Source organism: Littorina saxatilis, linkage group LG4 (assembly GCF_037325665.1).
Source record: "Littorina saxatilis isolate snail1 linkage group LG4, US_GU_Lsax_2.0, whole genome shotgun sequence".
In the NCBI taxonomy this organism is placed as follows: domain Eukaryota; kingdom Metazoa; phylum Mollusca; class Gastropoda; order Littorinimorpha; family Littorinidae; genus Littorina; species Littorina saxatilis.
Genome location: NC_090248.1, coordinates 66432067 through 66449914, shown reverse-complemented (window position 1 = coordinate 66449914; position 17848 = coordinate 66432067). Strand labels below are relative to the sequence as shown.

At 43.6% G+C, this 17848-nt stretch overlaps 1 protein-coding gene across 1 annotated transcript in view; it reads left to right on the top strand.

Moving 5' to 3' along the window:
* The window catches only part of LOC138965416 (serine/arginine repetitive matrix protein 2-like), a 30508-nt gene extending 12916 nt beyond the window's left edge, over positions 1-17592 (top strand). The window contains exons 3-7 of the mRNA XM_070337563.1: positions 168-296; positions 3523-3693; positions 4202-4232; positions 7165-7247; positions 7625-17592. Coding sequence (XP_070193664.1) covers positions 168-296; positions 3523-3693; positions 4202-4232; positions 7165-7247; positions 7625-10981 — 3771 coding nt within the window. The 3' untranslated portion in view covers positions 10982-17592. The remainder of the gene's footprint in view (positions 1-167; positions 297-3522; positions 3694-4201; positions 4233-7164; positions 7248-7624) is intronic.
* Positions 17593-17848: the final 256 nt, after the last annotated feature.

Here is a 17848-nt window from a genome sequence, read left to right as displayed (position 1 = left end):
GCCAGACGTTGTTTCTGTCTGTTTTAACTGACCCATGGTGTGTGAAAATTGTGTTGAGGGGGAAGGAACTACAAGATGTGTTGTATTGTTCTCTGTCTAAGGGCTGCTTGCCAGACGTTGTTTCTGTCTGTTTTAACTGACCCATGGTGTGTGAAAATTGTGTTCAGGAGGAACTCCAGGATGTGCTGCCTCAGCTTGTGGCCATTTTGCAAAACGGCGTCCTGTCCAAGCGACCGGAATGGTGGCCTCACTCTACAATTCCATGGACGCTGCAAACCTTGCAGAAGGGTGGGGTGGTAAGTCTCTTTGTCATTTTTTCATGCCTTGGATAATGAGTCTTAAGGTCTCTTCTTCTTAAACCTAGATTTTCATAGATGATGCGAAGCAAGAAAGAAAAGTCGCGTAAGGCGAAAATACATTTAGTCAAGCTCCGTCGAACTCACAGAATGAAACTGAACGCATTGCATTTTTTCCGCAAGACCGTACACTCGTAGCATCGTCTGTCCACCGCTCGTGGCAAAGGCAGTGAAATTAACAATCCAGAAAAGCGCGGTAGCGGTTGCGCTGAGGAGGATAGCACGCTTTTCTATATCTCTATTCTTTTGAACTCTCTGAACGTGTTTTTAATCCAAACATATATCTATATGTTTTTGGAATCAGGAACCGACAAGGAATAAGATGAAATTGTTTTTAAATCGATTTTGGAAATTTAATTTTAATCATAATTTTTATATTTTTAATTTTCAGAGCTTGTTTTTAATCCGAATATAACATATTTATATGTTTTTGGAATCAGAAAATGATGAAGAATACAATAAACGTAATTTTGAATCGTTTTATAAAAAATAATTTTAATTACAATTTTCAGATTTTTAATGACCAAAGTCATAAATTAATTTTTAAGCCTCCAAGCTGAAATGCAATCTCAAAGTCCGGCCTTCGTCGAAGATTGCTTGGCCAAAATTTGAATCAATTTGATTGAAAAATGAGGGCCTCAACTTTTACAAAATGCCGGATATGGCGTCATCAAAGACATTTATAAAAAAAGTGAAAAAAAACATCCGGGGATATCATACCCAGGAACTCTCATGAAAAATTTTATAAAGATCGGTCCAGTAGTTTACTCTGAATCGCTCTACACACACACACACACACACACACATACACCACGACCCTCGTCTCGATTCCCCCCTGTACGTTAAAACATTTAGTCAAAACTTGACTAAATGTAAAAAGGAGTTGAAATGTCATATGGCAAGTTTTTGCACAATTTTTAACAGATCACTGATCAGTTGCATGGAATTAATGGGAATTATGTTAGAAAAGCATATATTGCTTAACAGCAAAGGTTTGTTTTTACATTCGGAAAGGATAGCATAATATTTTACATTCTGAACTCAAAAAAGTTTTGTATCAAGTATTTTGAGCCAGTACACAATAGCTTGACATTTACCTAAGGATATTGCATAAGCTGACATTCATATTCTCATAGCTGACATATTCTCAACTTGGCTGTGACTTCTGAATAAAGAGCTGATGTCATCAGCTTTTTCCCTTTTATGAATCACATGCGAAGCAAAAGTGAGTCTATGTACTCACCCGAGTCGTCCGTCCGTCCGGAAAACTTTAACGTTGGATATTTCTTGGACACTATTCAGTCTATCAGTACCAAATTTGGCAAGATGGTGTATGATGACAAGGCCCCAAAAAACATACATAGCATCTTGACCTTGCTTCAAGGTCAAGGTCGCAGGGGCCATAAATGTTGCCTAAAAAACAGCTATTTTTCACATTTTTCCCATTTTCTCTGAAGGTTTTGAGATTCAATACCTCACCTATATATGATATATAGGGCAAAGTAAGCCCCATCTTTTGATACCAGTTTGGTTTACCTTGCTTCAAGGTCAAGGTCACAGGAACTCTTCAAAGTTGGATTGTATACATATTTTGAAGTGACCTTGACCCTGAACTATGGAAGATAACTGTTTCAAACTTAAAAATTATATGGGGCACATGTTATGCTTTCATCATGAGACACATTTGGTCACATATGATCAAGGTCAAGGTCACTTTGACCCTTATGAAATGTGACCAAAATAAGGTAGTGAACCACTAAAAGTGACTATATCTCATGGTAGAAAGAGCCAATAAGCACCATTGTACTTCCTATGTCTTGAATTAACAGCTTTGTGTTGCATGACCTTGGATGACCTTGACCTTGGGTCAAGGTCACAAGTATTTTGGTAGGAAAAATGTGTAAAGCAGTTCTTAGTGTATGATGTCATTGCTAGGTTTAGTTATTTGAAGGTCAAGGTCAACCATGTAGTCGTATGGGCTTTGCCCTTCTTGTATGAACATGTAGTGTCACATATGAACATGAATCCTGCCCTACACACACACACTGGCACACACACACACACACACACACACACACACACACACACACACACACACACACACACACACACACACACACACACACACACACACACACTCTCTCTCTCTCTCTCTCTCTCTTTCTGACACACTAACTCACACACATTAACACACACTCAAACACTATATCATATGGACATAAAACTCACCTTGTTAGTTCTGGTTTTCCTTTTTGAGTCACTTGAGAAAAAGTGACTCTATGTAATCGGTCAGTGTTAGTCTGTCCGGCCGGCCGGCCGGCCGTCCGTAGACACCACCTTAACGTTGGACTTTTCTCGGAAACTATCAAAGCGATCCGGCTCATATTTTGTTTAGTCGTGACCTCCAATGACCTCTACACTTTAACGATGGTTTCGTTGACCTTTGACCTTTTTCAAGGTCACAGGTCAGCGTCAAAGGAAAAATTAGACATTTTATATCTTTGACAAAGTTCATCGGATGTGATTGAAACTTTGTAGGATTATTCTTTACATCAAAGTATTTACATCTGTAGCCTTTTACGAACGTTATCAGAAAAACAAGGGAGATAACTAGCCTTTTCTGTTCGGCAACACACAACTTAACGTTGGGCTTTTCTCGGAAACTATAAAAGTGACCGGGCTCAAATTTTATGTGAACGTGACTCCCAGTGACCTCTACACTTTGACGTCTGCTTTGGTGACCTTTGACCTTTTTCAAGGTCACAGGTATGTCTTGAAGAAAAAAAATTGAAATATCATATCTCTGAAACTATTCATCGGATTTGATTCAAACTTTATAGGATTATTCTTTACATCAAATTATTTACATCTGTATTGTGTTGTGAATAGCAATTTCTTCCTGTCCATCTGATGCCTCATATAATATTCAGAACTGCGAAAGTGACTCGATCGAGCGTTTGCTCTTCTTGTTTTTTTCTGCAGTGAAACTTTATTGCTTGCATTTTGTTGTTATTAAAGAAAGTAAGAAGAAATGAGCTGATAATAGCACAGGACATTTTGGTATGTGTACCTGTGTGCTTGTGTTTACATGTGTTTCTTGCTTATTTTTTAACACCGTGCATTATACCATCTAGCTATGAAGTTTGCAGTGTTTCTCTTCTTTCAGAACGCAAGTTCAACATCAATTCGGAATTTGGTGCTCAAGTGCTACAACTTCCTGTCCCAGCATTCGATAAAGTCGACTCCCAATCAGCCAAAAGTGCTGACTCAGCCGCGAGTTCTCGACTGGCTCAACAGCAACCCTCCCAGTCGCTCTTGCACTCAACAACCAGCAAAAGTAGGAACAATCTTTGTACACTAAAACTTTGGCTGAAACACTCTTCATTTGAAAGCTCCATTAAGACCTCATTTTTTCAGACATTTTTTTTATCTGTGTGTGAGATTTCCCTCCGTTTTAAGACTCCTAAGATTTAAATGATTTAGTTTTGGGAGGTTTTAAAACAGAAATATCACGGTATGGCCTTGCTTGTTCTTTTTGGTAAAATAATGAAAGAAGTGGTGGGAAAGTTTTGTTTCCAGCCTTCAAATCCAACTGTATTGTCAGACAAACACACATGCGCAAATGCATACATACACAGTGGCTTTTTTCTTCTTCATATTTTAATCTCATTTTTAAACTTTGTTATGAGTTTTGCTTTGATGAGGAATGACTATGGTTTAACAGAGCAGATCATGCAGGGCTGGCATACAGTTTTCCAGCCACATGATCCCATTGCATTTGCTTTATCTGTGAGCAGGTGTGATTAAATGACGGTGATCAGAATGTATTATTGATTTTGTTGCAGAGTGGTGGAAATTCAAGCCCTAAGCATAAAGGTGAGAAATCGGATTGATTAAAATAAAATTATTATTTGTTGCTGGTATTTCAGTGAAGATATGATGACATTATCAACTTACAGGTCATGGGCTCACTTAAACCCCACCCCTTATCCAGGCAACAAAAAGGTTGCACGAGAAAAATTTTCTATTGCCTTTAATTTAGCTGCATATTTCCTTTCTTTGCTGACCAGTGCTTGATTTTTTTAAAACGGTTGATTTTGAGTGTTCACATCCAAATCGCTTACACAAGGAGTGTGCCTTTAATCAAACCTGAAAGTGAACTGAACTGGCCTTACTCCAATCAAACCTGAAAGTGAACTGAACTGGCCTTACTCCAATCAAACCTGAAAGTGAACTGAACTGGCCTTACTCCAATCAAACCTGAAAGTGAACTGAACTGGCCTTACTCCAATCAAACCTGAAAGTGAACTGAACTGGCCTTACTCATCAAACCTGAAAGTGAACTGAACTGGCCTTACTCCAATCAAACCTGAAAGTGAACTGAACTGGCCTTACTCCAATCAAACCTGAAAGTGAACTGAACTGGCCTTACTCCAATCAAACCTGAAAGTGAAGTGAACTGGCCTTACTCCAATCAAACCTGAAAGTGAAGTGAACTGGCCTTACTCCAATCAAACCTGAAAGTGAACTGAACTGGCCTTACTCCAATCAAACCTGAAAGTGAACTGAACTGGCCTTACTCCAATCAAACCTGAAAGTGAACTGAACTGGCCTTACTCCAATCAAACCTGAAAGTGAAGTGAACTGGCCTTACTCCAATCAAACCTGAAAGTGAAGTGAACTGGCCTTACTCCAATCAAACCTGAAAGTGAACTGAACTGGCCTTACTCCAATCAAACCTGAAAGTGAACTGAACTGGCCTTACTCCAATCAAACCTGAAAGTGAACTGAACTGGCCTTACTCATCAAACCTGAAAGTGAACTGAACTGGCCTTACTCATCAAACCTGAAAGTGAACTGAACTGGCCTTACTCATCAAACCTGAAAGTGAACTGAACTGGCCTTACTCCAATCAAACCTGAAAGTGAACTGAACTGGCCTTACTCATCAAACCTGAAAGTGAACTGAACTGGCCTTACTCCAATCAAACCTGAAAGTGAACTGAACTGGCCTTACTCCAATCAAACCTGAAAGTGAACTGAACTGGCCTTACTCCAATCAAACCTGAAAGTGAACTGAACTGGCCTTACTCCAATCAAACCTGAAAGTGAACTGAACTGGCCTTACTCCAATCAAACCTGAAAGTGAACTGAACTGGCCTTACTCCAATCAAACCTGAAAGTGAACTGAACTGGCCTTACTCCAATCAAACCTGAAAGTGAACTGAACTGGCCTTACTCCAATCAAACCTGAAAGTGAACTGAACTGGCCTTACTCCAATCAAACCTGAAAGTGAACTGAACTGGCCTTACTCCAATCAAACCTGAAAGTGAACTGAACTGGCCTTACTCCAATCAAACCTGAAAGTGAACTGAACTGGCCTTACTCCAATCACGGAAGGCTTTCAAAAGCGTCCATTGCATGTTTGTTATCTTCGTTTTACCTTTGTAACAAAACGTTGACAGTGCTGGTGCGTGGACAAGATCTCCAGTTCACAGTAACAGTCGAAAGGCTTGGAAAACATTGACACATGACTATGACATTACGTTACCTTGCTTGACCTTACCAATTACCTTGCTTGACCTTACCAGTTACCTTGCTTGACCTTACCAGTTACCTTGCTTGACCTTACCAATTACCTTGCTTGACCTTACCAATTACCTTGCTTGACCTTACCAATTACCTTGCTTGACCTTACCAGTTACCTTACTTGACCTTACCAGTTACCTTGCTTGACCTTACCAGTTACCTCGCTTGACCTTACCAGTTACCTTGCTTGACCTTACCAGTTACCCTACTTGACCTTACCAGTTACCTTGCTTGACCTTACCAGTTACCTTGCTTGACCTTACCAGTTACCTTACTTGACCTTACCAGTTACCTTACTTGACCTTACCAGTTACCTTACTTGACCTTACCAGTTACCTCGCTTGACCTTACCAGTTACCTCGTTTGACCTTACCAGTTATCTCGCTTGACCTTACCAGTTACCTTACTTGACCTTACCAGTTACCTTACTTGACCTTACCAGTTACCTTACTTGACCTTACCAGTTACCTTACTTGACCTTACCAATTACCTTACTTGACCTTACAAATTACCTTGCTTGACCTTACCAGTTACCTTACTTGACCTTACCAGTTACCTTGCTTGACCTTACCAGTTACCTTACTTGACCTTACCAGTTACCTTACTTGACCTTACCAGTTACCTTGCTTGACCTTACCAGTTACCTTACCAATTACCTTGCTTGACCTTACCAGTTACCTTGCTTGACCTTACCAGTTACCTTGCTTGACCTTACCAATTACCTTGCTTGACCTTACCAATTACCTTGCTTGACCTTACCAATTACCTTGCTTGACCTTACCAGTTACCTCGCTTGACCTTACCAGTTACCTTACTTGACCTTACCAGTTACCTCGCTTGACCTTACCAGTTACCTTGCTTGACCTTACCAATTACCTTGCTTGACCTTACCAATTACCTTGCTTGACCTTACCAGTTACCTTGCTTGACCTTACCAGTTACCTTACTTGACCTTACCAGTTACCTTACTTGACCTTACCAGTTACCTTGCTTGACCTTACCAGTTACCTTACTTGACCTTACCAGTTACCTTGCTTGACCTTACCAGTTACCTTACTTGACCTTACCAGTTACCTTACGTGATGGTCAAAACTTTGGTGAAGAGCAACGGGCAAAGGATAGCCTGGTGCCTCTTTTTTACACAACAGTCAGCACACTGTGTAAACCGTCTTATGTGATAGGATATTTACTGACGATACAATTTATGTGCATGTTTCAGGTGGAATGCCATACCTGGAGATATACCTGTGCTTTCAGTGTAACCAAGAGTTCTCTTCCAAAGACACTCTGCAAAAACATCAGGTTGGTCACTGCTAGACATGTTTTACAGAAGCTTTAGTTTCTTCCTAATTAACAAAAGTTAAAAACAAAAGAATAACCAATAGAGATTCTACATGTGTCTGAATATGCTGTAGCATCAGATTTCATCATCATTCTTAGGGGTATCCCAGTTGAAACTGTGACATTGAAAGCAGAATTGCAAAAGGAGAGAGAGAAGTTATTTCATGAATTTCTGCTTAGAAGCTGGAATCAAATATATTTGACCAGTTCAGGAAAGGATACTTTCAGAAAGACATACATGTACAATGTCAGTGAGATTGTGCCTGCAATATCTTGGGTTTGCAGTCAAGCAGTGGTGATTTGTGTGAGCAATACTGAGAAATGTGTGTGATTTTCAGGTGCAGTGCAGTGGCAACACCCTCCCCATGTCTATACCGTCCACACCCCCAGCTTCAGACGTCCCCAGCCCCGTCACCCTGACCATGGCCTCTGACGACACCTCGTCCTCCGGGGGCTCGCTTCATCCCGCCAGCCAGCCGGCAGCGTCGTACCGCGAATTCCTAGCCGGACTGGACCTGGTCCCCGTGCAGAAAGCCCGCAAGCTGCGCATGGCTCGACGCCGCAACACCGAGTGTGAAACCATCGACCTTGAGGAGCCTCAGACCCCCATCTCCCCCGCCACCCCTCGCACTCCCAAGCTGCTCATCTCTCAGCTCAGTCGCGACGCTAGCACTGTGGGTGGGGGTGGGGGCCAGGGAGCAGTCAGTCGCAGACGCTTGTCCTACCTGCGTCAATCTTCGGACAAGAAAGCCGAGAAACCGCCTGGTGAGGACGACGAAGAAAAGGACTCGGAGAGCGATGGAGAGAGCAGCGCCTCCAGTGCTGACGATGCCGACGATCCCAAACTGCTCAAGAAGTCGCTGTTCTCCATTGACGTGTGTTCGGGTCTGGGTCAACGTGTGCTGAAACACATGACCTCTGAGACCCACGTGCCTGTCATCACCGACTCTGAGCAGTTCTGTCGCACACCCATCAAAGACAAGTACCAGGACCGCCTACGCATACGTTCAAACACCTACCCCATCACCTGGAAGCTGACAAGCAAACGTCTGCGCCAGCAGGCACACTGTCACCTGTACAAGTTTACCCGTGCTCACAAGTTTGAGTTCAGTGAGAAAATGAGGACCGGGCTGAATGCGGAGTGCAGGAAGCTGCTCAGCTGTGTGGAGCGGTGCTCGGTGGTGGTCAAACGCCTGTCTAACAAGACCCTGTACAAGTGGAAGCCTTCGCTCAACAAGTTCACCGTGCCCATCAAACAACTGACGGCCGCCGAGATTCTCTTCTGGACTCAGCCCAAGCCCAGGACACCTCAGCCTTCGGTGTTCCCTGATGGCCCGACCTTCCTCTTCACCGACATTGACCGCTTGCTGGGACTGAAGCGCAAGGACGGCAGCTCGGACATGGCCAGTAAGCTGTTGGCCAGTCACTGTGTGTCAGAGAGTGCAAACGCTGAGCTGCAGCTTCAGAAACTGACCGTGTATCGCAGCCTGCTGGTTGACCTCTCCACCTCCGCCTCTGATAAGGCTCAGAAGGAAAGAGGAGTCGCTGGCAAGAAGCTCGCTTCTACTGAGAAAGAAAACTACCCGACTCTGTACTCCATTCTGTCTGGTGCTTCAGCTGGCTTTAAAACTCCACAAAGAAGCAAGGCAGTGTCCAAAACGTGTGTGGATGTGAAGAAACCTCTGAAGATCGAGATCCCCTCCCCCCAGGCCGGACTTCATGCTCCCCCCAGCAAGAGCAGCAGTCCCCTGGATGACAGCTTCTCCATCATGACCGTGTCCTCTGAGGAGGACGTCCACAGGAACACGGCCTGCTGCTCCCTGTGTGCTCGGCGCAACAAGTGTGGCTGCTCGCCCGACAAGGCTGCCTCCTCCACTGCTCGCTCTTCACATTCCCCTTCCCTCACGTCCAAACCTCCCTCCTCTTCCTCTTCTCTGGTCTCTCCTGCCCCTCCAGACTTGCCGTTTTCACCCACTCTCACGCCCAAAACATCCATGTCCTCCCAGCCCACCCTCTCTCCGCCCAACCTTTCTCCGGTGTCTCTCATCTCGGAGCACAGTCCTGAGTCTCCTGCGTCCAACCTGCGGTCCTCAGCAAGGAGCAACACGCTGTCTCCAAACAGAAACTCACCTGCCTCGCACCTCAGATCCTACCTCCCTGAGTCACCACTAGCCCGTGGCAATCGCTCCAAGTCACCACTACCCCGTGGCAATCGCTCCAAGTCACCGCCTGCACAGTCCCCTGGCAAAAATTCAGAGTCTTCACGAACCAGCGGACAGTCACAGAGAAGTGTTGATTCCAGACTGCCGAAAGATCACGCACAATCTCTGCTGACTGTCCAGAGACCAAGCACACGTTCAAGTTCTAAAGAGAGCTTAACCAGCGAACCCACAGATCCTTCTTTGCTGTTGAAGGCTGTTTCTGCCCCCGCGGAAAGCAGAACGCGAGCGAGAAAAGTTTCACCTGCAGGCTCAAACGCTTCCTCCACCAACTCTCGTGCAAAAGCTAAAAGCATGACGGTCAAGTCACGATTGACGCGAGCTTCCACACAGCCATCGGAGAAAACTGTGTCTGCTGGTGAAGGCACGGTCACTGGCGAAGCTATCCACAGCCCACAGCATCAGGGGCCCAGCCACAATGGTAGGAGCAGTTCAAACAGCTCCGATAGGAGCAAAAAAACAGAAGAAAAACATAGCAGTGGGCAAAATTGCCGCAGTAACTCAAACAGTCCCAATGGCTTAAAGAGAGCACCCACAAAAAGTGTAGCAGCGGGTGTAGGTGGTACTGTCAGAACATTACGCAGTGGCAAACCTGGAGAGAAAACGCGAGTAGACCATGAAACTGAGGTGACTCAAGTTGGGTCCGGGCAAAGAGTGAACAGAAACAGTAAAGCTACCGAGTCAGAAAGCAGTAACGTTAGGAAACGCTCTCGTGGTAATCTTCCAGCAAAAAACAGTGAAGGAAAGAAAATGGAAAGCAGTGCTGGTCTGGAGCATTTAAGAAGTTTGAGAAAGGCAGCAGAAGCAACAGTTTCACAGGACAAGACCCGGAGCAGTAGCACAACGTCAGACCCCGATGATGATGACGGCACAGGCAACCCGTTCCTGGTCAGCAAGGCGCAGACCCCCCTCTTCTCCTCCAGCATCATGGAGCAGGCGCGACTCAACTGGCATCACTCCCCCAAATCTCCCTCCCAGGACACGGGAGGCACCAAGGCCGTACTCAGGTCGGGGAACACGTTCAGGGTGGGCCGCCTAGCTCTGGCTCCCCCTCCCACCAGCTTCCCTTCAGAGGTAGGGACACAGCCACAGACGGGAGGGTCATCAGCGATGCTGACCAGCCCGCCCCTGTTCGGCGATCACAACACCAAAGCCAGCAGCTCCCAGCACAGTCCCAAGCTCCCAGCAGCCTCTACCCCCGGGTCGCCACGCCAAAACACTCCTCACTCTCTTGTCGGTCACGTACGTAACCGTCTGTCTCCCATGCAGATGTTGTCTGTGCTGGAGTCGGCCAAGAGTAGCAGGAGTTCCGGTCCCAAAGCCAAGCTGGTCGGCAGATCTCCCAGCAGGAGCGGCACTAATCAACGCAGGTTGGATCGCGCATTCATCAAGATCACCGGCAAGAAACCCGGCTACGTTACACGCAAAGTCAAGGAGTACTCCAGTCCAGCAAAGAAGGCTCGCTTTGCTGAGTAATTGTTATGTGCTTATAGTTTGTCTGGTCAAGATTGCTGGGAAGAAAGCCAGCTATGCCACTGCTCAGGCCTTATTTGGGTACTGGAGCTGAGCAAAGAAGGTGTATTTTGCAGAGTGAAGATTGTGTGCGTTTAATTCATTTGGTTCTAGTTCATTTGGTTCTAACAGATCTTGTGGATTATTGCTAAAGAGAGCCCATGAGCTACGCCATTCGTCAAGCCAAGGAATTGTTGAGGTCAGCAAAGACAACGCGGTTTGCAGAGGAACAGCTTTATGCATGTATGAGGTTGTCTGTTTTAACTGAGTTTGTTCTGATACATTGTCATTGAGCTTTACCTTTATTTCTGTGTGCATGTGTATGTTGAAACGTTGATTGACCAAGGTGAAATTATAGAATTCTCTGTCAACCTTAAAGTTAAACAGACAGTGATGTGTTAAAGTATGTTTGATGTTCCTTGAGCCGTTGCCTGAAAGGAGAAGACAATTCTGACAAAGGATGTTTCTGACACTCCAAGTACTGAGACATCTGCCCTTTGTTAATACACAACTTTGTTTTCTGATTCCTGTAGTTGATCATTTCATTCATTGTTTAAATACAGGTTATGGAAATCACATACAAATAAGTTAAAACATTTTCTGTTGTACAAAATGTTGATCAGGCCTTAAAAAAATTGAGCACAGTTTGCTGGGTATTGTCCTTTAGGCGGCAGTGCTAGAACAGCCCAGTTTTACTTCTGTATCCCTGTCTCAGAGTGGTTCTTGAGGTTGGTGAATCGGTGCTAGTGCTAGTCTTTTAGGTCCACATGTGGCTGGTACAGTGGTAGTCAACTCAAGAAAAACCCAGTATTACCAGTGACAGTGTTTATCCTAGAGGGGTGTGGGAAACCTTGGCAAGACTGCAGAAGTAGCACAAACAGTCACAGTATTTTGTTACGTTCATCTTGACAAATGGAATTTAGGAGGAAAGAAAGGAGACAGATGTCCTAGCAGAAATGTGCAAGCTTGCATCTTATCCTGTTTTGCTGGATTTTCATGGTTGGTTTGAAGGTCTTTATGGCTGACAAGTTCTCGGCAGGAGACATACTAGTTACCACACAGTTATTTTTTACAAATTCACAAATATTACTGAAAAGATTTGGATTATTCTTTAGCCAGTAAAATGAGCTTGAAAACATTTTGATGATATTTTAAAACTGAAAGTGGGTTCGATGCGAAACGTAGAAAACGATCTCAAATGATCAGTAGATTGCTTCAGGTATTTTTGTTTGAATATTTCATGGGGTTTTCTGCCATATCAAAAAACTTATGCAAACATAGCCCGTGGAAATAATTTGTATTACATGTACTTCTCTTGCAGACGGGAAGGTAAACTTAGTCGGTCTGCCACTTTTGATATAGTGAAACAGCCGTTAGTATATTGCACTTCAGGTGCTTTAACAATTTGCATGAAAATAAGTGTTTGTATGTAAAGTATGAAAGGTAGTATATTGCACTTCAGGTGCTTTCACAATTTGCATGAAAATAAGTGTTTGTATGTAAAGTATGAAAGGTGCTTCCCAAGTCAGGCTGTGTGGCATTGGTTGTGCTGAGCCAACCATAGACCCAAGTCAGGCTGTGTGGCATTGGTTGTGCTGAGCCAACCATAGACCCAAGTCAGGCTGTGTGGCATTGGTTGTGCTGAGCCAACCATAGACCCAAGTCAGGCTGTGTGGCATTGGTTGTGCTGAGCCAACCATAGACCCAAGTCAGGCTGTGTGGCATAGGTTGTGCTGAGCCAACCATAGACCCAAGTCAGGCTGTGTGGCATTGGTTGTGCTGAGCCAACCATAGACCCAAGTCAGGCTGTGTGGCATTGGTTGTGCTGAGCCAACCATAGACCCAAGTCAGGCTGTGTGGCATTGGTTGTGCTGAGCCAACCATAGACCCAAGTCAGGCTGTGTGGCATTGGTTGTGCTGAGCCAACCATACACCCAAGTCAGGCTGTGTGGCATTGGTTGTGCTGAGCCAACCATACACCCAAGCATGTGTGTCCATCCAGATTTTGTTTGCTTGTGTGTGTACATGAAAGCATTGCCTGTTCTAGGGTGTCAAAAGATCTTTGAGTAGTTTGAGAAAAACATGTAAAGAATATTATGACTCCAGTCTTCAAACAAATCCAGACAGTCCCACCCCCATCCCCAGCGTCAGTCCCACCCCCATCCCCAGCCTCAGTCCCATCCCCCATCCCCAGCGTCAGTCCCATCCCCACCCCCAGTGTAATTCTTCTTCTGCGTTCGTGGACTGAAACTCCCACGTACACTCGTGTTTTTGCACGAGTGGAATTTTACGTGTATGGCCGTTTTTACCCCGCCATTAAGGCAGCCATACGCCGCTTTCGGAGGAAGCATGCTGGGTATTTTCGTGTTTCTATAACCCACCGAACTCTGACATGGATTACAGGATCTTTTCCGTGCGCACTTGGTCTTGTGCTTGCGTGTACACACGAAGGGGGATAAGCCACTAGCAGGTCTGCACATAAGTTGACCTGGGAGATCGGAAAAATCTCCACACTTAACCCACCAGGCGGCAGCGACCGGGATTCGAACCCTCGACCTTCCGATTAAGAGGCTGACGTCTTACCCCCAGTGTAATGTAAATAGTCAATTGTACAAAACACAAGTTCTCAACATCATCAATTTGCATGTAACGGAGCAGTGACTGGTGGTACCCACTGGCATGAGAGTGTGTGATCCGAAAAATGACTGATCTTTTTGAGCTTTATTTTGAACATTTTGTTTATGAGCTTGAGAATATGGTTGATTTGGTATGTAGTTTGCTGGCATCGTTGTTGTTTTTTGTTTGTGTGTGTGTGCTTTTTTCAAGTCAAATGCACGCATGACTATGAGTATGACTGCGGAAAATGATAGTTCTGTTTGGTGCAAAGTAGTTTTTGAGACAGAGAGAGGATGTTTGTTTGAGACTGTGTGTCAGAGCCCATGCCTGCCTGCAAGTGCGTGTGTGTGTGTGTGTGCAAAATTGGTTCAAGTTAAATGCACAGGTATGACTATGAGCATGACTGAGCCAAATGATACTTATATGATAGTTCTGTTTTGTGCAAAGTAGTTTTTGAGACAGAAAGAGGATGTTTCTTTGAGACTGTGTTAGAGCCTGTAAGTGCGTGTGTTACTGTGTGTTAGAGCCTGTAAGTGCGTGTGTGTGTGTGTGGTCACAAGAAGGGAACTATGATGTCTGGTCCTCTGTAAGTTGCCTTGTGCCATAAGAAAGTGTGTGTGTGTGATCACAAGAAGGGAACTATGATGTCTGGTCCTCTGTAAGTTGCCTTGTGCCATAAGAAAGTGTGTGTGTGTGGTCACAAGAAGGGAACTATGATGTCTGGTCCTTTGTAACTTATGTAAGTTGCCTTGTGCCATAAGAAAGTGTGTGCAAAAAATGAAGATGAAGTACAGTATAGTACTAGTAGCTCCCTGCTGCCCTATATGCCAAGCGGCATAACGGGCAATACCAGTAGTAGCTCCCATTGTCGGCTATCAAGGTACATGTAGTGCAATTTCAAATGAACAGTTTTTTGTTTTTTAAAAATTGTCATTGAATAACATGACTGGGTTTTTTTTTCTTTCTCTGTGGAACGTTCACAGTCGTAAGTTTAAAATTCATTCATTGTCCTTGTAATATAGCTGTACACATATATGTATTTTTTCACCCCATTGGTTCATATTAATGAAAGAGTTTGAGATTTGAATACTTCCGTGCAGACCCCTTGCTCTCATTTCTTTCTGTGTGTTTTCAAAATTGGTATTTCCTGAAATGAACAGCTTTATTTTTTTTACATGTGTACATATAATATGTTATACGGTATGAAGGCCAAGAGTGTCCAAGTACCAGTTAGTTTTAGTTGAGGGCAAAGTAAAGAAATCATTCAAACTAAAGCTGGAAGATTTCAAACTTTAGCTAAAAGACATCAAAACTTGGGCTGTCTTTTTATCAGTACAGTGGAACCCCCCATTTCAAGACTTCCCCCTTTTTAAGACCTTGTTTGGGGCGGGGATGTAGCTCAGTCGGTAGCGCGCTGGATTTGTATCCAGTTGGCCGCTGTCAGTGTGAGTTCGTCCCCGCGTTCGGCGAGAGATTTATTTCTCAGAGTCAACTTTGTGTGCAGACTCTCCTCGGTGTCCAAACACCCCCGTGTGTACACGCAAGCACAAGACCAAGTGCGCACGAAAAAGATCCTGTAATCCATGTCAGAGTTCGGTGGGTTATAGAAACACGAAAATACCCAGCATGCTTCCTCCGAAAACGGCGTACGGCTGCCTAAATGGCGGGGTAAAAAACGGTCATACACGTAACATTCCACTCGTGCAAAAAACACGAGTGTACGTGGGAGTTTCAGCCCACGAACGCAGAAGAAGAAGAAGAAGAAGAAGACCTTGTTTTCTCAGACTTTCTGTTCATAACCTGTAAATTTACCCCCTTTTTAAGACCCGATTTTCTCAGATTTATGGAGGTCTTAAAAGGGGGGTTCCACTGTATACATGCATGTAGCTTTTTGTTTAAATGAGAATATGTCTGTGATACAAGTATCACCTCTCTTCTTTGTAAACGGTGAAGTGACTGTGTATGTGATATTCTTTTTTTCTGAAATCACTGCTCAGCATATCCTTTAAAATGTGAGTATGTTTCATGTACTGTCAGGAACCTGAGATGGTAGTGCAGTACATGTTTTATTGTCCCAGTGCATACCAGGTCAACGGCACAGTCCTTCTTCGTGTGTAAACCACTTGGTCAACCGTCTTAGATCTGGTCAGACTTTTACATGGGAGAAAACCTTCCGTCCTCTTGGAGACCTACCACAAATCACCACCCTGACTGCTTGCTGTGCACAGCTTGAAGTTTGTCAATTCATTTCACACATTGACACTACAGTGGAACCCCTCCTTTTCAAGACCTTGGATTTTCACATTTTCTGTTCATAACCTCTGTAAATTGACCTCCATTTTAAGACTCACTCCTTTTTAAGACGGTACCTCATTTTCTCACATTTTTGGAGGTCTTAAAAGGGGTTCCACTGTAGTGGCTTTTGAGAAATCAAATCAGAAAAAAATGCCTTCTCTGCTCAGAAAGCATGCAGGCTGTGGGGTTTGGGTATGTCTCTAAATGGAGGGTTGGTCTTGTCCCGTGCACCAGCCTGACCAGGTGTGAGATGGGAGTGGAATAGACTGTGCCTTGTGCCTTTAACTTAATAGGCCTTTGAATGGAGGTCACTATACTTGCTTTTATCTCTAACTGATCATGTAAATCTGCAGGCTGCCAGGTAAACATGGGAACAAGAAGGGGGTTTGATAGATAGGAAAACATAAAAAAACATCCATTTTGGATTTGATGCTGGTGCAAAAGTGATTTGTTTTTTTTAATCACGCAAGTGGATTATTGGAAAGTAAAACACTTGTAGTTGTAGCTGAGACAAGTTTTGTAGAATGTATTGCCAGACTTCTTACGGTCGATATCTTCTTCTTGTCGTTCGCTGTTAGATCGTCAGTCCGGACTGCAGGGCGAACTTACGGTCGATATGATTCAGACTGGACAGATACTCAGTGTTGTAGCTGAGACAAATTTTGTAGTATATATTGCCAGACTTCTTACGGTCGATATGATTCAGACTGGACAGATACTCGGCAGAGTGATCCGGTCACAAGAATAAGAAACAAGTAAAGATTAGTTGACGGAATGGTTAATTGTAGACAAAACAAATCATTGACGGTTATGTTGACCTAGTGGTCTTTTTAGTGAACAGAACAGAAAATAAAACTAGATGAATAACTGAACATGGTATTAGCTCAATTGTCGAGTCCTTGATCTCAGGAACTCGAGATAGAAAGATTCAAAGACTGATCAAAGAAAAATATTGCAAGAAAAGTGGAGTGGCAGAGCTCTTATTTTTTTTCTATTTTTTTAATTAAAGTCTAGTCTATTGCCTGGATTACATGGTACATGAACTTAATAAGAACTACAGATAAGTAGCGTTACAATACAATACAATACAATACAATACAATAACTTTATTAATCTCTAAAAGAGAAATTGCATTGCTGAGCGTTTGTGTCCGTAATAATAACATACATAAAACATTCAAAATAAACATTTGTTCTTTGTCCTGAGAAAATACAGCACATTGGTTATCACATAAGAAAGTATATTAAAAATAAATGAACATGCATTATTATTATTAGCTTTATTATTTGTCAAGATCGAAATGATTTTGACTTTAGCTTCCACTGATTGTCGGTGATTGTGACATGGTCACTTATTACCCAGTACATGTACAGTCATTTTCATTTTTTTTATCGTATCTTGCTTGCTTTAAAATGGGTGATCCTGCCATTCTTACGGTATCATCTCTGTTTGCTTTTTACATTGATATATGTAAATACTACTGCAAGATAAGATTTTACTGTTTGTTGGGCAAGTTGTGGTTAGATGTCGATCGAGTGTGAAAGTCACGTTGCATTATGTCCATGTATGTACACAAACTGATACACATCATGTTACCTACCGACTGTTGCAACATCATGATACCTACCGACTGTTGCATTTGTCATTAAAGTGTACAGTCTCCATTTGTTCATTGTTGTGTTGATTGGGAGATACATGTGTTGGTTTGTCGTTGCCCACACTTTCACCCAAAGGCACACACTCGCACAAAGGCACACACACATTTACACACAAAGGCACACACACAAATGCAAACACACAGGCACACATTTACACACAAAGGCACACGCACTTACACACACACGCACTTACACACACACACTTACTAACACTAAGGCACATACACACATCTTGTGAACATTTGTTGTGGTGATGGATTTC